The sequence below is a fragment of the Colias philodice genome, chromosome 7 (assembly GCF_061535455.1).
Source record: "Colias philodice isolate Cphi_HAF_F1 chromosome 7, ilColPhil1 Martin Lab GWU primary, whole genome shotgun sequence".
Taxonomy (NCBI): Eukaryota; Metazoa; Arthropoda; class Insecta; order Lepidoptera; family Pieridae; genus Colias; species Colias philodice.
The window spans coordinates 11,186,026-11,207,361 of record NC_143092.1 but is presented as its reverse complement, the minus strand read 5'-3'; the positions used below and the strand labels follow the sequence as shown (position 1 = coordinate 11,207,361).

Genomic DNA, 21,336 nt, shown 5'->3' with positions numbered 1-21,336 from the left:
TAAAGTTAAACTAAATCAGCTTTTCTTCCTTTTACAGAGGCCCCTCTTCTCTTTAACTCAGCTTTGAGTTCAAGCACGCTCCAAGTAGCATACAGTTTCGCATCCATGTTGTCGAATAATCGACAGTAGTCTCCCCAGAATGTGTTTTTTTTGCTTTGTTTACACGCTTCAAGATTGTCAAACTGACGCCATTAAGAACAACCGTACGCAGCGCCATCTGAGATTAGTTTTATCTTGCCATCCCCATTAAAATTGTATGTCGTATAAAGGTGATAATTCTTGTAAGTTGACCAGTAATTATAATAAAAATACTGTTAAAAATATATGTCGTTATTATTTATAGACCATGATTTTTAGTTTTTTCTATTTCGAAAAATCCTGAATATACAAACCAGTGTGGTCACCCACAGAAAGAGACAAAAAACAACACTGACGTCATTCAAGGTTATATTTTCTTGTGACAAGTTAATGGTCATAGTGCAATCTCCAGTGTATAAGATATAAGCTTCTTGGTCGGAGGCAATGTCACCGTTTACAAACGCGCGGCATTTTGATATATGTCGAGAATTCGTAATCAGAAATTTTTGGTTTGGATAGTGGGGTTGGGTGTTAGGTTCGTGTTTTTAAAACAAAATAGAAATAAGCCGTCAGCTCGTGACCGTCTTTTTGTAGAATTTTGAAAAAAGTAAATCCTCAGCATTTTACAAAATGCCGAACATTTGCAAGCGGTGAGATTATACAATTTGCCTGCGAGAAAGATGAAAAGACTCAGGACGAAAGAATACATTACATTATTTATGTTGCATCATCATCATACACAGAATACATTATTAATTATGTTGAAAAATCTTGTGAAAAATGTAACATTCAATTTTACTAGTCTAGGCGCAGCATTATCATTAATATGTTGTAAATGTGCATATGTCCTCTTAAGTCAGATAAATTATCTGATAGATGTCTGCTGTCAGTTGTCACTTGTTACTATTATTTTGATTTCAAATAATGTAGTTTGGTACACACGTGTTTTTAAAACTTTAAACAGGTGGTTTTAATATAAGTGTATATCAAAATGCCACCTTTTCGTGCTGGTTTGTTAAAAAGAAAAATAGAGACTGGTGAAGGAAACAAAAGTTCCATTGTTAATAAAAATGCAGAAGTAAGAACTCAATCTTCTCTCTACTTTAACTCTTGTTATTAGGTCTCATTGTGTTTAATTGCTAACGTTTTGCAGGAAGACAATGCTTCAGACACTGATGAAGACTTAATAAAAGGAGATTTGGATCATGGAGATGATGCAACAGATTCAGAGCAGGAGCAAGAAGCTGACTCTGATGTAGAACAAGATGTAAGATCTTTACAAAACTAAATTACTTTTAAAAATAATTCATAAAGTTCTTGTATAGGTCTTGTTTGTTATAATATAAGGTTTATACTTAACACTATGTCAATTTTTTTAATAATTCAATTTCTCATTTTTAGAAAGTAATGTTTGAAGATAGTGCGGACTCAGTTCTAGATGATGATGATGATGATGATGATGATGATCAATCGGCCGACAATTTATCTGTAAGTATATATTATAATATACTAGCTTTCCGCCTGCTTTTACAAAGAAAAACCCGCATATACATAGTCCCCATTCCCATGCGATTTCCGGGATAAAACCTATCCTCTATATGTGTGCTAAATTTCATTGTAATCGGTTCAGTAGTCTTTGCGTGAAAGAGTAACAAACAACATTACAGTTACTAATGAATAACGTTTTAATTTCTCATGCCAGGATTTGACAGATTCAGAAGAAGACAAATCAAGTGAAGATAGTGAAGAAAATACAGAATCCTCCGAGGATGTCAGTCCAGACAGTGGAGCGGAGTCAGCGGGGAATGTACCGTCAGGTGCAAGCTCCGACACTAGTAAAAATACTAAAGTAAAAGACAGAAGAAAAGTTACTCCTAAAAAAGTAGTGAAAAAAGGGAGTAAGAAGACTGAGGATAGTGTAGACCTGCTAGCTAATAAGATTAGTGAAGCCACTGTCACAACAGAGCCAGTGCAGAAAAAAGGTAATGTATTAGGAACTACAAGATATTTTATTTATGACTTACTAACGCTAATATCACGAACTACTGGTCCGATTTGAAAATTATTTCGGTGTTAGATTCCTATTCATTGAGGAAGGCGGCTATATATCATCATGCTAAGATCAACAGGAGCAGAGCCACACGGGTAAAACCGCGGAGCGCAGCTAGTAATTAATAAGATAAATATTGAATACCATCATCAAATCAGTAATTGTATACTTATTTTCAGATGAGTATGAGTCGGGCGACACATCAGACGAAGAGGACCGAGTGAACACGGCAGGAGATGTGCCCATGTGGTGGTACAATGAGTACCCACACATAGGCTATGACCTGGACGGCCGACGGATAGCCAAGCCCCCACAACGCGACCAGATTGATGAGTTCCTCAAGTATGTCTTTTTTTCCTTAAACTTTGTTATTGCATTTTTAAAAGAGTTGCTAATCAGTTCCATATTATATCATTCAAATTTACAGAAAATGTGAAGATCCAGAATTTTGGCGGACTGTAAAGGACCCTGCTACGGGGCAAGATGTCATATTGTCAAAGGATGATTTGAAACTCATTGAGAGAATACGGAAGAGTAATATACCGTCAGAAACACATGATGAATATGAGGTAGAGAGTCATTTTTATCTTAGCAGGGGTATTTATTAGTGTTAAGTACGGTAGTTTTCTTTCTTAGGTTTTGAAATTCAATTAAATAAGGTAAGATAAAGTAAACAACCAGTTCGAAACTATTTAAAATTGATCTATTTAGGATAATTTTTATTTTAAAATAAAATGAAATCAATAAATTTAACATTTATTGATAACAAACGAAAAAATATAGATATATATTTTACTATTACAAGCAACAATAGTATGTTATAAATTTTTCTCAAAAATTGACTTGAATAGGTGTAGCAAAAATAGGTTAAATATCAATTGTGCATGCAACAATTAAAATACCACTTTTAATTATTTTTTTTTTTTTATTCACTTTTACTAATATTTTGAACTAAATGTTCTATATTTAAAAGTGAGCTAAATATGTGGTACGTCTGATCGTAAACGTGTTACAGCCGTGGGTGGAGTGGTTCTCGCGCGAGGTGCTGGCGACGCCGCTGCGCGCGTTCCCCGAGCACAAGCGCTCGTTCCTGCCGTCGCGCGACGAGCAGCTGCACGTGGCGCGCCTCGTGCACGCGCTCAAGATGGGCTGGGCCAAGACGCGCCGCCAGATCGCGCACGAGCGCAAGGGCAAGCGGGTATGTGCCACTTTACGTAACATTAGACATCATGTAAACTGAAATAGATATTTTTGGTCCGGTTCCGAATCGAAAAATGTTTTTGTAAACATATTGTAAATCATCGTGTATCATTGTGCAGGAGAAGAAGTTCTACGACCTGTGGGGCTCGGCCGCGGACGGCTCGCCCCGCGGCGGCGCGCGGCCCATCCCCGCGCCGCGCCGCGCGCTGCCCGCGCACGCCGAGAGCTACAACCCGCCGCCCGAGTACCTGCTCGACAAGAAGGAGGTGCGCACACACATACACACAATTTTATTTGTAGTAGTGTAATTTGTAATCTTTTCATTTCGAACATAAATATGCTAATATATGCACAATAGCTTTCCGCCCGCGGCTTCGCCCGCATTTTCAAAGGAAAACCCGCATAGTTCCCATTCCCGTGGGATTTCCGGGATAAAACCTACCCTATGTGTTAATCCAAGTTACCTTCTATATGTGTGCTAAATTTCATTGTAATCGGTTCAGTAGTATTTGCGTGAAAGAGTAACAAACACACACACACACACACATCCTCACAAACTTTCGCATTTATAATATTAGTAGGATTAAAACTGCTTTTTACATTATCTCTCTGATTAAATTTTTTAATTTATCTATCAAATTAAATACTTAATTAAATAAATAATAATATTACCTTCACAATCGCCTAACAAGTAACAACGGTTTAGAGCAATTTTCCGTATCCTCTCCCATCTCACGGAACCGTTGTATTAAGTTCTCTTCTGAATTATTTCTGAGAAACACGAAATATAAAGTTATTTATTATGCATACCATTTTTAAATATTATAAATTTATAGTTGAATCGTTTCTATTGCCTTAAATACGGATGCCTTATATACGGCCTTTATATTACAGAAAAGAGCCATACGCTCTATATATAATTTGCGTGCTCGAGACTCACTAAGAGATCTCTTTAAGAATACTGGTATCCTTACTGTACCGTCTCAGTATATATTTAATAATATTTTATATGTACACAATAACGCTTACTTACACACAAAAGTAAGAGATAGACATTGTTATGACACAAGAAACAGAAATAAAATTGAAAATTTGTCGCGTAAAAACCACAGGACAGTTCTTTGGCATATCACTATAAATTATTATATGTAATTTATAAAATTAAATTGAAAACTGACATAATTAAAAAGAGCAACTATGGAATTTCTTGCCGATTCTTCTCTGTAGATACTGCTTTCCGAATCGGTGGTAAATAAATATGTACCTATGACGTTTAGAAGTGCTTCTAGAAGAAGTCTAATTGAATAAATAAATGTTTGAATTTGAGATACGTATTTTATCATAATTTATCTATAATATTATTTTTTATTGACTTATCGAAATTTTCCTGACTTATAGAAATTTTCCTCACAAAGAGAAATTTTCCTGACGTATAGAAATTCTCCTGTCTTATCGAAATTTTCCTGACTTATGGATTTTTCCTGACTTATAGAAATTTTTGCGGCAAAGAGAAATTTTCCTCACGTATAGAAATTTTCCTGGCTTAAAGAATTTTTCCTGACGTAAAGAACTTTTCCTGGCGTATATTATTTTTCCTGACTAATACAAATTTTCTTGACGTATAGAAATTTTCCGGACTTATAGAAATTTTGCTGGCTTATAGAAATTTTACCGACGCATAGAAATTTTCCTGTCTTATCGACATTTTCCTGGCGGATAGTAATTTTCGTGACGTATAGACATTTTCCTGGTGTATAGAAATTTTCCTGGCTTATAAACATTTTCCTGACTTATAAAAATTTTCCTTATCTATATAAATTTTCCTGACGTCTAGAAATTTTCCTGACGTATAGAAATTTTCCTTGTTTATAGAAATTTTCCTGGCGTGTAGAAATTTTCCGTTCTTATGGAAATTTTCAATTTTATAGAAATTTTCCCGACGTGGAAATTTTCCTGACTTATAGAAATTTTTCCTGAAATTGTAATTTTTCTGTCAATCGAAATTTCCCTAACTATCGTTAAAATCATTTTTCTAATCTTCTTAAAATTAGAAATTTTTACGACTGATTAAAGTACTACCAACCACCCACCTATTCCCACTCACAACATTTTTTTTTAAATATTCTAATCGACGATTGTAGGTCACTGCATGCGAATGATTAATTAATTCAGTGTCGTTTAATTGCAATTAATAAAAAACGAAAACTACAAGACTGTATATCTATATATATATTTTTTTTTTATATTTCATAAATGAGCATTATGAGTCGTTCACTTTTGGATTTTCCAAACCTTATTTTTCTTTGCCCGCGGATTCCCCTGATGTTAAATTCGCATTAGTATGAGTCGTTTCACCGCTGTCAAAAGTTACCCGTGGCCATGTCACATTAAAACAAATAAACACACTTTCGCATTTATAATATTACTAGAGGTCCGCCCCGGCTTCGCCCGTGGTACATATTTCGCAATAAAAGGTAGCCTATGTCCTTTCTCGGGTATCAAAATATCTCCATACCAAATTTCATGCAAATTGGTTCTGTAGTTTAGGCGTGATTGAGTAACAGACAGACAGACAGAGTTACTTTCGCATTTATAATATTAGTATGGATTCGACGAATAAGTTTTATCCAAGCATTGAAAAATCGGCCCTTAGTACATAAGAAATAATACCGGCTGAATTGAGGACCTCCTACTTTTTTGAAGGCGATTCCCAACGGATATACTAGCAACTAACAAGTAAATGATGTTCAGATGAGAGAGTGGGACAAGCTGGCGGAGACGCCGTGGAAGCGCAAGTACACGTTCCTGCCTGAGGCGCACGGCTCGCTGCGCGCGGTGCCCGCCTACCCGCGCTTCGTGCGCGAGCGCTTCCTGCGCTGCCTCGACCTCTACCTGGCGCCCAGGGCCATCAAGATGCGGGTGAGTGGTGTTGGGAAACTATATGTTGGGCTAATGATGATGTTGCGTGCAAGATATTAAATAACATCTGTATTAATGCCAAGTCTTTTACTATAAATTGTGTATAGTTTAGATATTGTCAAAGTTTCACAAAAAATAAGAATTTTTTAAATCTATTTAAAAAAAATATTATTTTTTTCGAAATAATTTAGATTTTACTTCAAAATCTAATCGTAACTAGGTGTTAGCTTAACTTAATATTTGTCAAAATATTTTTTTTTTTGCAAATCCTAGAGTGAAGGCTAACAAGTATATTATTGTTGATAGCTGACGATAAACGCGGAGGACCTGGTCCCGAAGCTGCCGTCGCCGCGCGACCTGCAGCCGTTCCCCACGGGCGAGGTGCTGCAGCTGCGCGGGCACAGCGGGCTCGTGCGCGCGGTGGACTTCGACCCCAGCGGGCAGTACGTGCTGTCGGGCGGGGATGACGGCACGCTGCGCGGTTTGTGCACTTTTATTTTTTTAAATTTGGTTCACAAATTGGATTGACATAAAAAGGCTTAAAAACTATTCACTAAGAAACATTTGCTGCATTATCTCTAAATTTGTGAGCACATCATACATATTGAAAATGAAATGAAAATGAATCGTAGTTGTATGAACTGTTGTAGAAAGGTGTAGAAATAAAGCAAAGTTCAAGATATATTGCATAATGTCGTCAAATTTTATTTGGGTTGTAATATTGTTTGTTATAAAATAAAATTTTGAAATTTAAAAAATTGCATATTATATGCATACGTTTTCGACAGAACTATAAACTATTGTGTTCCGCATTTTGTGCGGCAATGTTACGGATACGTTATTGTGTGCGCAGTGTGGGAGACGAGCACGGGGCGGTGCCTGCGCACGCTGCAGCTGGGCTCGGGGGGGGAGGGCGTGTCGCGCGCGCTGTGGACGCCCAGCGGCGGGCTGAGCCTGGTGGCGGCGGCGGTGGGCGCGCGCCTGCTGCTGCTCAACCCGGGCGCGGGCGTGGGCGCGCACCGCACCGCCGCGCGCACCGACCTGCTGCTGCGCGACGCGCCGCCCGCGCACGACGTCGTCAGTGAGTGCACCCGGCGCGGCGCCACGCGCTCGCCAGTAGCGTGGTTACAATATGTCACAACACGTCACAACACATCACACAACGACACAACACGTCACAGCACGTAATAACACGTCATAACACGTCACAACTAGGGCATGCACCCGGGTTTACCCGGTTCCGAAAAACCCGGGTAAACCCGGGTTTTTTGATGATTTTGAGAACCGGGTCTGAATAGTATAAAACCCGGTTCTCCCGGTTCCGACCAAAATATTAAAATATAAAGTACTATTTATATTGCATTATTTTATACTGCATTATTTTAACAAATTTATTGTATCTGGCAACGTCAGACTCACGTGCATCGCGAATTTTCGTGCCACGCCTCAAGCGTGGCTCTGACTGGTTGTCTAACCTAAGATGCTATAAGTTTCCTACGGTTGTATTACCAAAAAAAAAATAGGCTTCGAAAATGACAAAAATTTGGCTACAGAAATATTTTTATTAGATTTGTCGTGACTCACAACACGTCTCAACACGACACAACACGTCACAGCACGTCACAACACGACACAACACATCTCAACACGTCGCAGCACGTCACAGCACGTCAGAATACGACACAACTTACACACCACACGTTATATCACCCTACACAACTCACACCACAAAATTCAACTTCCCGCTCATCACAAATCTTAATATATGGAATATTAAGATTACTGTAAAGTGTTTAATGGGCTAACAGAATTTGATGTATATGTGAACAGTGGACGAGCGCACGCGGTCGTGCGTAACGTGGGAGCCCGTGACCGACCAGCAGTGGGCCAGCGGCGTGCGGCTGTGCGTGCGGCACTTCCAGCCCGTGGCGCACGTGAGCTGGCACGCGCGCGGCGACTACGTGGCGGTGACGCTGCGCGAGGGCGCGGCGCGCGCCGTGCTCGTGCACCAGCTGTCGCGGCGCCGCTCGCAGCTGCCCTTCCGCACGGCCAAGGGGCTGGTGCAGTGCGCCGCCTTCCACCCGCAGCGGCCGCAGCTGCTCGTGGCCACGCAGCGCGCCGTGCGCGTGTACGACCTGGCGCGCCAGGAGCTCGTGCGCAAGCTGGAGACGGGCGCGCAGTGGGTGAGCTGCCTGGCGCCGCACCCGCGCGGCGACAACCTGCTGGTGGGCGCGTACGACCGCAAGCTGGCCTGGTTCGACCTGGAGCTGTCGGCGCGCCCCTACCAGACGCTGCGCCTGCACGGGGGCGCCGTGCGCTCCGTGGCCTTCAGCGCGCGCTACCCGCTCTTCGCCTCCGCCGGCGACGACCCCTACATCGTCGTCTCGCACGGCATGGTCTACAAGTGAGTATACCCCCCTCGATCCAACCTAGTGCGCTCGTACATTAAACAATCCATAAACTAGATCCCTTACTAACCAAAATTGTAAAATAACATGTAGGTTAGTCATTTATTTGGTAAACTTGGACAGCCAATATTAATATTTTAAAATAATGTCTCCAGCGACCTGCTCCAAAACCCGCTCCTGGTCCCGCTGAAGCAGCTGCGCGGCGGCGAGAAGCGCGACGAGCTGTGCGTGCTGGAGGTGCGCTTCCACCCCACGCAGCCCTGGCTCATCGCCGCCTGCGCCGACGGCACCATCCGTCTCTATGCATAGACTATACAAACATTTATTATAATATAAAACGATGCCAACAGAAACTTGCTGTTTTATTTCCGTACAAAAATTGCCATTTAATAAGTTACAGACAAAATCCTAAGTGATATATCCAAAAAATAACCTTAATTTCATTCTGAGTCACCAACTATTTAAAATTTCATCTAAATTGGTGTTGTGCATTAAGAGGATAAGCTATTAGGGCGTCCTTACTCCTTAGGGCGTCATCCTAACTTACTAGCTGTGCTTACTAGGAAGATTTTTTTTAAATAAGTGGACAGTAATTTATGGAGCTTAAGTACAGATACAGATAAATAAAAAGTTTCATTTTATGTAATCATCTGTATCCGGCATTTATTTGACAGTTGACATTTGTGTATTTTTGTTTTCGATAGTCAAAAAATTGCGATTGAGGTTATTTAGCGCATTTGTTATGTAAAATTTAATAATAAGAAAGTATAGTGTATATACTAATATATCGTTGAAAGATGTGTGATTTATAAGCTGATATAACAAGATTATTCGATAACTCAACTCTCAAGGACGCTACGCTAATATCAATAACAAAATGTTTCGTCAGATTTTTCAAGCAACAAAGCCATTTAGGACAAAATTGGTAAGTATATTAATTATCAAAGATTGTGTGTGTATAGGATATTAAATACAAGTAATCTTTAGTTGTTAATAATGATAACAATAATTATTATAAAAATGACCTGATAACCATTTACCTTTCGTTAGATACGTGCAGTAGGCGGCAATGGTAGTGCTTTCGAGAAACATAGCGTGACCAAAGAACAGCAATTGACGGAAGTCCTAAAGCGAGCAATGCCGGGCATCACATATGTGAGCATTGAGGATATTTCTGGTGGCTGTGGAGCTATGTTTGAGGTATTCATTTATATAATATATTCCTTTCATTTCCTATTTATTAAACAAAAACGAATAGATTTGTTGGAAATATATTGTAACATTTCATACCAATCTGAAAATACAGACAGTTAAAGTAATTACTAATTTGATATGTAAACAATAATCAATTTGTAAATTAACTATCAATAGTAATCAATTTGTTGTTTCTGCCGGATACTGATTATTCAATTATATTTCAGATTAGTATTGAAGCAAAAGAATTTGTAGGTCTTTCACGAGTTAAGCAACATCGCCTAGTCACAGATACCCTCAAGAGTGAAATAGCGGAGATGCATGGCATCAGAATACACACGACACCTCCAACTGAAGATAAATAAATTAAACACTAATATTACTAAGATATTACATAATATGTACAATATTATTTATGTAGGTTGTGCTTTAAAATGAAAACATAGTTGTTGAAGCTAAAAAAAAATAAAAATAGTTGAAACTGTTTGAAATATTTTGTTTTATTTATAATAATATGTTCTATTATTGTATATATTTTTATTTTATTATCAATATTGTTGCATCTATGTTAGAACAGTTTTGATACCTAATGAGATACCTAATCCTTTACAAAAATTAAGGGCACAATTATAAAAGTACTAAAAATTTACTTAAAAGATTTAATTATTAATAACTAGCTTTTCGCACGCGGCTTCACCCGCGTTTTCAAACAAAAACCCGCATAGTTTCCGTTCCCGTGGGATTTCCGGGATAAAACCTATCCTATGTCCCGGGGTAAAAAGTAGCCTATGTCGCTATCGCATTTATTCGCATTTATAATATTAAGTATGGATTGTTGATATTGTTGATGTTCTGTTAGGCTTTTAAATGGCGACTGATTCTAACGGAATTATGGCTGTTGTAGACTGCGATGAGGATTGCAAACAAATACAAAATCACTTTTTAATTGTCCTGAAATCCCGCATAGTTCCCGTTCCCAAAAATTACATATTATGTATTAAATTTGCAACCAATCTAAGTGTACGGAACTTATGGATTTTTGCTGACTTATAGAAATTTTTGCGGCCAAGAGAAATTTTCCTCACGTATAGAAATTTTCCTGGCTTATAGAATTTTTCCTGACGTAAATAAATTTTCCTTATAGAAATTTTCCAGCTGATAGAAATTTTCCCGACGTGTGAAAATTTTCCTGACTTATAGAAATTTTTCCTGACTTATCGTAATTTTCCCGACTTATGGATTTTTCCTGTCCTATACAAATTTCCCTGACGTATAGAAATTTTCCTAATGTATAGAAATTTTCCTGGCTTATAAACATTTTCCTGACTTATACAAATTTTCCTTATCTATAGAAATTTTCCTAGCTTATAGAAATTTTCCTTATAGAAATTTTCCCGACGTATGGAAATTTTCCTGACAGAAATTTTTCCTGACTTATCGTAATTTTCCCGACTTATGGAATTTTCCTTTCTTATAGAAATTTCCTTTCTTATAGAAATTTTCCAGCTTATAGAAATTTTCCCGACATGGATTTTTCCTGGCGTATAGAAATTTTCCTGACTTATAGAAATTTTCCTGACGTATAGAAATTTTCCTGACGTATAGAAATTTTCCTCTCTTATGGAAATTTTCCTAACATAGAAATGTTTCCTGACTTATCGTAATTTTCCCGACTTATGGATTTTTCCTGACGTATAGAAATTTTCCTCTCTTATGGAAATTTTCTTGACTTATCGTAATTTTCCCGACTGATGGATTTTTCCTGACGTATAGAAATTTTCCTCACGTATAGAAATTTTCCTGTCTTATAGAAATTTTCCGGACTTATGGAAATTTTCCTGACATAGAAATTTTCCTTTTTTTTTTAAATTTTCCCGCTTCTAGAAATTTTCCCGACGTCCGGAAATTTTCCTGACTTATCGAAATTTTCCCGACTTATGGCGTAAATTTTCCTGGCGTATAAACATTTTCCTGACTTCTACAAATTTTCCTGGCTTATAGAATTTTACCTTGTTTATAGAAATTTTCTAGCTTATAGAAATTTTCCCGACTTATGGATTTTTCCAAATTTTCCTGACATAGAAATTTTCCTGACGTATAGAAATTTTCCTTTCTTATGGAAATTTTCCAGCTTATCGAAATTTTCCCGACATGGAAATTTTCCTGACTTATAGTAATTTTTCCTGACTTATCATAATTTTTCTGTCAATCGAAATTTCCCTAACTATTGTTAAAATCATTTTTCTAATCTTCCTAAAATTGGAAATTTTTACGACTGATTAAAGTAAACCTGCACCCACCTATTCCCACCCACATCCCGTACGCTATGCTCTCTATCCACAGGGCGCGCGTGCGCAGAATGGCTCAGTATCTGCATAGCTAGCGAACGTATAAACTCGCCCGGTCGTTGGGCGTGGTACCTACATATTTCGCAATAAAAGGTAGCCTATGTCCTTTCTCGAGTATCAAAATATCTCCATACCAAATTTCATGCAAATTGGTTCTGTAGTTTAGGCGTGATTGAGTAACAGACAGACAGACAGAGTTACTTTCGCATTTATAATTATATTTCGTCCATTTAAATTAGTATGGATTTAAATGGACGAAATTGTATTCTTCACCTTTATTTCGTCTGATCTCTTGTGAAACTTTTAAACACAGTTTTAAACTTTGGTTTCTACATTTTTATATACCTTGTATCCGTGTATAAAATTTATAAAAAAGTACCTATCTGTCATTTGAAAATGATCAATGATGTCAATTGTCAGTGTCAAAACGGAGCAGCTCCTTTCAAATAACAACATGGCGCTCAACCTAGTTGTAAAAGTTCACCCTGTAGTTTTATTCCAAATTGTTGATGCTTATGAGCGTCGAAATGCCGACTCTCATCGAGTTATCGGCACCTTATTGGGTAATTAAGCCTTTGATCAAAACTAAATGTTTTAAGTGGTTTCGCCGACGTCACGTCTTTACGATTGCAATTTTCTCTTTTTATAGTTTTGTGTGAAAAACAAGTGATTTATAGTGATATTTGTCATAATTCTATCATTATATTAACTTGCTTTCTCTTAATTACATATCTTTGATGGTTTAAAAGTCATAAAAAGCGAATAGTTTGAGGTTATATTTGTATGTTATGACTTGTAGGCACCTCGGATAAAGGAGTAGTTGAAGTGACGAACTGCTTCTGTGTGCCGCACAAGGAGCACGCCGACCAGGTGGAGGCTGAGCTCAACTATGCGATGGATGTGTACGAGTTGAATCGCAGAGTCAATGCCTCAGAAAGTATAGTCGGTAAGTACACATTATTCATTCAATCGAACTCTTAAGGTTTGTAATTGACAGTTGACTTATATAAAAGTTACATTAAAGCAACAGCACTGTGTATAATTATTTAATAATTAATACTAAATAATATTAAGATCAATACATATTATTTTTCACTCAGAACCATCTAGGAATTACTATCGTTGTATTATTTTATACCAGCAGTTAACAGTACAATTTCATCAAATTTAAAGTGAAAATTAAACTGCCTAGATAACAAACATAATACTAATTGAACTTATAAGATACAAATGTAATTTTTGACATATAAATACAACTAGTCAAGAAGAAGTTTTATTTTTTACTGTGTTTTGAGCATTAGATCTTGTACAGGTGTGAGATATTGAATTGATAATATGTTAATACAAAATATATTTTTCTGAAGGAATATCTCCAATCTCCATCTCTTTCACCCTCTATTTAAAGCTGTTACTATATCTATTATCTCGAAGTAACGTAACGGCACCGGTTTCCGACTAGCCTCCTCTATCCGACCATTTTGATTTTTATTTGATAAAACGTTTAAAATACGCGCGACATTCGTGAAACTGAAGGCTTTCGATCCAATCACTTATCGTACGTCATCTGTCCAAAATTGGGTTTCAAATTTTAACCGACATTTCGTCAATCCAAGAAAAGCTAGGCGAGGGTGTAGTTTGTATTGGATTGAATGCGAAAAAAACATAAAACGGTGAAAATAAACATTTGGATTTTTACGCTAAATACTCTGGTAAGTTTGTGGTTAATTTACTTTAAACGTTTTATTGGTGTTTTAAATTATTAATTTTAAAATATACATGCCAAGATAGCGTGTTTTTATAGGTTTTTTTGGACAAATAATTATGGACGGAATGAGGAGCTTGTCAAAATAACAACATTCCGAAATCCGACCGAATCGGTCGGTAAAAGGAATTTCGCACTTTTTAAAAGAAGGTAATTTTCTATTATGCATGTTGTTTTGTGGAGGTTTCGTATTAAGTTATTTATTCTAAACGCTATGCTTAAATACAACACCTGTATGCGACCAATACTATCTTTAATGGATTATTTGTAATATTCGTTTTAACTGACACTCTTTTTTGATTTTTTTGTTATTCATTTACAAAGACCGGTCTGGTTTAAAAACCCTATATTTTACGTTTATGACACATAATTGCATAACTACGAAATTGTGAGATCTTTATAAGTGTACATATGAAATAGAAATGAACTAAAAATGAATATCAATTTCGGTTTAGAGGCTTTATTACGCAAATGTAGGTTTGGTCGGAATCTAGGTGCGATATATTTCCCTGTTTCCGTCCAACTGGGTTGCTTTTGCTTGCGCTGTGCTTGAGTGAAATTGCATGCGTTTATTTCAGGTCATCATCATGAGTGATAAAAAAGAGGCTGAAGTATAATTCTCATTAGCTGAAATAATACTTTTGGTGAAATGGATTTTAGAATTGGGCAAAGTAGTCAATGGGACATTCTAAATTAGTGTGGATGACCAGTGAACTACTACAGTCTAACATAGAGTTAGTTTTTGTTATGATAATAAATGCTCAAATATTAATTAAAACTAGCGGTCCGCCCCGGCTTCGCCCGTGGTACATATTTAAAATATCTCTCCATAAGAACCATCCTCGTACTTCAAGTAATATAATAAAAAAAGAATTATCGAAATCGGTCCACGCGTGATGCAGTGAAAAGACGAAACGGGTTTTTACGAATTTCCATTGTATTTCTATTGTCATAAAGTTGATTTTAGTAGAAAATATTTGGCTGGTCGGAATCTAGCTACTCAGTGGTCGGAAACACGTGTATTTGTACTCAGTCGGTCGGAAAATGGTGCTTTCAGTTAATTTCCAGTCGTGCCAGTTAAAATCCAAATTTAAGTAATAAAAAGCCATTATGAAATACAATTATGTGCATATTTTAAAATATAAGTTCGTAATCTTTCATAATATCATTTTTTCTTATGACCTCTAGAGTATTTAATTTATCTTTTAAAGGATTCATTTAGCCGTATCAATCAGTGGTCGGAATTCGGTGCCATTACGTTATATGTAGTTTGTATGAAGTTTATACTTACTAATATATTATTATGTTGTATTGTGTGTATCTAGCATTAAAATTCTAATGTAATGTTCGTAGCACAGCAGTCTCGAAAATAATTTGGAAAATCCAAAAGTGCACGCCTCATAATTTTTTTTTAATAAATATTTATTATTAATTATTATTTTTGTTTATTTAATAACAATTAAACCACATCGAATCAGACCCTGAAAAATGAAAGGGTTCTATTCCTGAGCATACTCAAGCGTAAGAGAAAAAAAAAGACTCGATTAGTAAAGTATTTCGGTCGCTATCGTGTTAACAAGAAAAAGGATCCGCACATACAGACACACGGACGTCCAAGACAGAACTTTTTTAAACTGTTTTTTAACTAGTTTAAATAACAAAAATGACATCAAAAATATCATGAACGTTAAAAATAGTGTTTTTTCTTAATATGTGTGTGTATGTATTATCTTACAAGTGCAATGTATGATACATAAAGACATTTTAAGTTTGAAAAATCAGATGTTTTGCGCGAAGTGACAGTAGTACCCACCTCAACGCTTCGCTTATGAGGCGTGCAATACAAGTTATAATCGAACAGTTGTGTTTCATTTAACTGCAAGCCTCTACCCATAGTTCAATCTATTCATGACATCACACCGACTGTACACCATGACAACCATAGAATGCAAATTTGTACAATATAAAACATCCATTGTATTATATCATTAATATCCTCCTAATATTAAAATTGTGAAAGTTTGTAAGAATGTATGGATGTATGTTTGCCACTCTTTTTCTTGAAAACCACTCAACGATTTTGATTGTACTCTGTAGTGGCAGAAAAACATAAGCTTACACACTATAATTGCTTGAGTTAAAGGATTATTGATTCAAACACAACATACACGGGTCTCCTATGAGCATAGGCCATTGCCCACCGAGTGTGGATTGGCAGATGTAATATGTTGTCGAATTTGATTTTGAAGGAGAAGAATGTTTGAATAGGTCTTTTTTGTCTAAATGCAAAAATTAACCTTTTGTGAAGTTTTATACTGTATCTATTGTTCTTCATTTGTTGTATGAAGAATCTTAATAGTTTTATTGATCATATTAAAAAAACATTGATTTATTAAAATTATAATTTATGTCAAGACTCTTATACTATTTTTGTAATAAATAATAATGGGAACTATATTTTCTATCACCAAAATTTATATTTGTCATCAAGTTGTATCACCTAATAAATAGATCTATCACCACGAAATATTTTCGTTCTCAGATAAACAAAAATTGTTCCCAGGTATCAATTATCAAATTAATTTTAATATATGTGTTAAATAAGAGATCGATAACCAATAAAATTATATTGCATTACATGAATATAAACTTCGTTCTTATAATAACAGTTTTGTTACTTAAATAATAGCTCTGTGCTCAGAATGGTAGATCTGTCACCAAATAAATCGATTATCGATCCCTGACTGCGACTCCTTTTTATTTGATATTTTGTCACCAATACAGTAGTAACATTTTATTTCGTTCAGATATGAAATTAATAGTATTCGTTACCAATTTAATACATCAATTTATAATTTTAATGAAAAAATGATCAAAGGGGCGGAGACAAATTGGCGCGCTTTAAAAATTAAGAATAAATATTGAATATTTTAACTTTAATTAAGTGTTTTATCTTCTATTCTGCTAGCCATAAGCCAGCTATTTTAAACCAGCGCTGATTGTTCAGTGGTAATTATTTTAAACAATAAATATTGATTATTTTGACTTTAATTGTTTTATTTACTACTCTGCTAAATTTAAATATAATTTATACTACCAGTGGAAATTTAGAACCTTGGGAGTCTAGTAAGGTAGCAGAATCTTTTGGTTGAAACGATAATAACAACCCTAATTTTTTATTTGAACTTAATGCAATTTTCTAGTAACATAATATGATTTATTGGTGATCTCTTTAAATTAGTTTGCTTAAATACTTATTAGGACACACCTATTATAATACATATAAAAACATTTATTTGGTACTAGACCTTATATCTCAGGATTTTAGGTGATTTATTGTGGAACTGATTTTGCATTGTTTGGTGACTACATTTTGGTGACAGATCTACTATTTTGAGGACAAACCCTATTATTTAAGAAACACAAAACTAATTAAATTGGTGATAGATTAAATGATACCCAATAATAATTAACTTATTAAAAATGATCTGGTATGTCGCGATCAGGGTGGTGGGCGACGGGCAACGAGGTGACGAACCACTCGTCGGTGATCCACGAGTACTACTCGCGCGAGTGCCGCGAGCCCGTGCACCTGACGGTGGACACGTCGCTGGCGGGCGCGCGCATGGGGCTGCGCGCCTACGTGTGCGTGCCGCTGGGCGTGCCGCGCGGCAAGCAGGGCTGCATGTTCACGCCCATCGACGCGGCGCTCGCCAGCTACGAGCCCGAGCTGGTGGGCCTGCAGCTGTGCCAGCGCACGCTGGGCGCGGCGCGGCGCCCGGTGCGGCCCGCCAGCGACCTGGCGCAGGTGGCGGACGCGGCCGGCGCGCTGGGCCAGCTGCTGGACCAGGTGCTGCGCCACGTGGAGGAGGTGGTCAGCGGGGCGGCGGCGCCCAACAACGCGGTGGGCCGCGAGCTGCTGCAGCTCGTCACCGCGCTGCCCAGCCTCGCCGCCGACAACTTCGCCGACGCCTTCGCCTCCAGCGTCAAGGACCTGCTCATGGTGCGCACGCATTCATTTTAACATTTATGTGCCTATGTTTATGTCAATTCTCACTTGCGATTCCAGTTATTGATTATGTAATATTTATACATTCATAAAATTCGCCAATATTTACTTCGGTTTTCATATCTAACTTTACCTGAATATTATTTTATTAATATTTTTGAAATGAAACTTCTTTAGCGGCGTTGGGTATATAAAATCTTAAATTCGCATCAGGATACGTGACCTGATCGAAAAAGCGTAAGACGGATGGATATCAAACATGCTCAACGTTAATAATCAAGTTTTCACTTCTGCCGGCACTCCCGGAGTGCAACCCGTCATTTTTATACATAACTTCATTAACCGTGATCCATATAAGTAATAAATATTAATTAATATGTTAATTGTTTTCCAGGTGGTGACTCTCGCGCAACTTATCAAGACCCAATTACAACTAAACGAGAAGCTGACTCTCCTCACCTCACAGTAGAGCTGTTCCGGGTGTTCGTGTATACAATCATATAAACAAGTGGATATTTTCGTTGCTGTCAAATTGTTGATAATCTACTGTCTACACCACTGCGCCAAACAAATCTTATTTAAGGAGATAAGCTGTAATTAAATGTTTTGTAAAATAATTTTTCTTTTAATAAATAATTATTATACCATTCCAGATATTATTTTTAACTTATATTACATAAATCACCCTTCATTATTCAAATATTTATTTCAATATCAAATTTAAGTTGATTCATCATAATTTCTTGTCTAGAAAACAAGCAGCCTCATGTACAACAGGATCCATTTCTTTCAATGTTAAATTTAAAAATAGCTGCTTTAAAAATGCTGACTTATATATAGTATATTCAGACTACTATAGTTGATACCAATAAAAATCTTGCATTTTAATCAAATATTAAAAAAGTACCTAAGATGCATTAATATTTTTATAAGCCATCAAATATCTATAGAGTATAGACTATAGACTATATCTGATCAATGTAACATACAAATAAATATAAAAGATTTTATTTTATTGTTTTTATAAAAAGGCTTTAAAACTACCGGACCGATTTCAACCAGTTTTCACCTATATATAGATAGCTACGTTGTCACGATGTAACATGACAAATGAACAAGCTATGTTTACTAAGGTGTAATTTTTTTTTTCAACTGTATCTTGAATATAATATTATGTTAAAATAAGCCATGAGAAAATACGTGAAGTAAGTATGTACTGTTTTTATGAACCTTGATCACCTGATATCTGGAAATTGGCCCAGAGACTAAGCTAGCGGGTAGGCATACTATGGTAGCACATACACATAGCACATACATAACACTACCCAATCGTCAACATTTCATCAATCATCCGTCAGAAAATAGGTGATTTCTGGTAGCCCTGGAATCTTGTACTAAGAGGGGAGGACATTTTCATTCGCATTTATGTTAGAATCTTGTTTCTTCTAGATTTTAATGGTTTGTTTTTTTTGAGATTCGTCGAACACGTAAAATTGCATATATTTATAAAATAAATAATATAGGTAGTTTAAAAACTAAAAATTTCGATTTCAAGATAGATACCACTAAAAAGTAAAAAATAATTAAGTATTATTCTAGGAATTAAACAATAACCAATACATCCTTAGTATAATTGTGAAAAAAGCGTGGGGCGCTTTTCAAGAGCTGATTATACATGGCTTTATTGCACACACACAAGATTTACATAAAACACAGAAAAATACAAACAGAGACGAAGGTTTGAGTATATCATATATTATGATTTTGTACAAAAATACAAGGATATATTATGTTGAAGAAATCGGAAAAAAATTAGGCGTACGGGGACTTTCGACGAAAATGCTATCTAAATGTATGGTGGAATTTTGTACCCATTGTAGGTCAGTTACAGGTCTCCAGAAAAGTCCGCTATAGGACATGTCTATTGTTTATCTCTAAAGAGAATATAATTATATACCTACTAGAATATATGTATTAAAAAATTGGTAATTACAAAGCAGTAATTGGAATGCTACCTACTTATAGAAATACGGTACTAAATCTTAAGTAGTTAGTTTGAGTACTTACATATTTCATAAAGATTATTTTTTGTTTTACATCTTTAATTTCATATATGAATATCTTTGGAGTTATAGCAAAATTAAAATATTAATAAGATAAATATTCGATAATAAGATAAAGTCATGAAATTATTGTAAACTCGCCAATCCTTGATAAGTGTACAAATTTTGAATTACATACTTATAACTGACCGTTTAAAATGGGTTGAAATCGTCTGTAAAGAAGTCGGTTAGTTTACGTAAGGAAATATTTAATGCTGGCCATCCTTATCAGGATTATAAGATAAATTCATGAAATTATTGTATTGGTTTGATAAGTATACAAAATTTTTATTATATCCGTCGCGGTCGTTGTAAAGTGGGTCAAAAACGAATTGAAAGGAGAATTGGTTACATAAAAACATACTGTATGTTTTAAGCTAATCCTGGCGATCCTTATCAGGATAATAAGATCTGTGAATAAGAATGGAATACGATCAATTTATGAAATTATTGTATTGTAATCGGTCAATATCAACAAAAATACATGTGAAGCTAATAAAAGCGTGTTAATTAATAATTTATAAGCTATTATTATGACGTCAGGTATAGATAGATAGATAGGTACATATTCTATATCTATACATATAATAAAAGTGAATCGCCTGTTGAAAAGGAAATTGTTTTTTGTGAATTAGGTTAATGTGGAATCGCCAAATGTGATGCTAAGCGCAAAACTCGAGAACGGCTGAACCAATTTCATTGATACTTTTTTTATAATATTCCTTGAAGTGCAAGGATAGTTCTTATGGAGAGAAAACGTAAACATGTACCACGGGCGAAGCCGGGGCGAAACTTAGAGCATTAATGGTTTAATGCTTTAATGGGCGGAAGGATAGTATTTTATGAAAGAGATAAATGAAAGACATGTTTTAAAAAACTAATTTATTTACAAAATGATATTAATTATGAAACGAACTATAATAAATTTATAATCAATTATCGAATAGTCTATACATATTAGGTACATACAATACAAAATGGAAATTAATTAGATTTGTAACAATTGCTACGAAAATTATCAAGTGAAAACAACTAAAATTTTATTAATGAAAGTCGATAATTATAAATGTGATACAAATAGAGTAAAATAAATAGTTTATTAAGAGAACAAGGCACTGTTTAATTACAAACTTCACGTGAGTCGAACGACAACATTATTATTCATATAAATCTTTCTAATCTTGTAATCATTTTCAACAAATCAATGTTAATAAAAATTCTATATGCTACAATCATTTTGGAGTGTTGATTAACAATTGCTCAAAT

At 35.9% G+C, this 21,336-nt stretch overlaps 3 protein-coding genes and 1 long non-coding RNA gene across 4 annotated transcripts in view; 3 read left to right on the top strand and 1 right to left on the bottom strand.

The window, feature by feature from the left end:
* The first annotated feature begins 922 nt into the window (after positions 1-922).
* On the top strand, positions 923-9,008 carry LOC149487378 (ribosome biogenesis protein BOP1 homolog). Its single transcript, XM_089697641.1, has 13 exons — positions 923-1,156; positions 1,232-1,345; positions 1,480-1,566; positions 1,781-2,060; positions 2,308-2,470; positions 2,556-2,697; positions 3,144-3,326; positions 3,448-3,594; positions 6,080-6,247; positions 6,554-6,728; positions 7,101-7,328; positions 8,078-8,651; positions 8,811-9,008. Exons 1-13 carry the CDS (start codon positions 1,070-1,072, stop codon positions 8,962-8,964), a joined length of 2,502 nt encoding a protein of 833 aa, XP_089553767.1. The 5' UTR covers positions 923-1,069; the 3' UTR covers positions 8,965-9,008.
* Positions 9,009-9,336: 328 nt separating this feature from the next.
* Positions 9,337-10,340, top strand: LOC149487377 (bolA-like protein 3). The gene is made up of 3 exons (XM_089697158.1): positions 9,337-9,580; positions 9,706-9,855; positions 10,077-10,340. The coding sequence occupies exons 1-3, from the start codon at positions 9,533-9,535 to the stop codon at positions 10,212-10,214; spliced, it is 336 nt and encodes a 111-aa protein (XP_089553284.1). The 5' UTR covers positions 9,337-9,532; the 3' UTR covers positions 10,215-10,340.
* Positions 10,341-11,122: 782 nt separating this feature from the next.
* The window catches only part of LOC149487370 (uncharacterized), a 67,665-nt gene continuing 57,451 nt past the window's right edge, over positions 11,123-21,336 (bottom strand). Inside the window, exons 2-3 of the long non-coding RNA XR_016315911.1 lie at positions 11,617-11,687; positions 11,123-11,195 (exon numbers count right to left, since the gene is read on the bottom strand). This is a non-coding gene — a long non-coding RNA (uncharacterized LOC149487370). The remainder of the gene's footprint in view (positions 11,196-11,616; positions 11,688-21,336) is intronic.
* eIF3f1 (eukaryotic translation initiation factor 3 subunit f1) lies at positions 12,601-18,622 on the top strand. Its single transcript, XM_089697660.1, has 4 exons — positions 12,601-12,760; positions 12,997-13,143; positions 17,466-17,962; positions 18,363-18,622. The coding sequence occupies exons 1-4, from the start codon at positions 12,601-12,603 to the stop codon at positions 18,435-18,437; spliced, it is 879 nt and encodes a 292-aa protein (XP_089553786.1). The 3' UTR covers positions 18,438-18,622.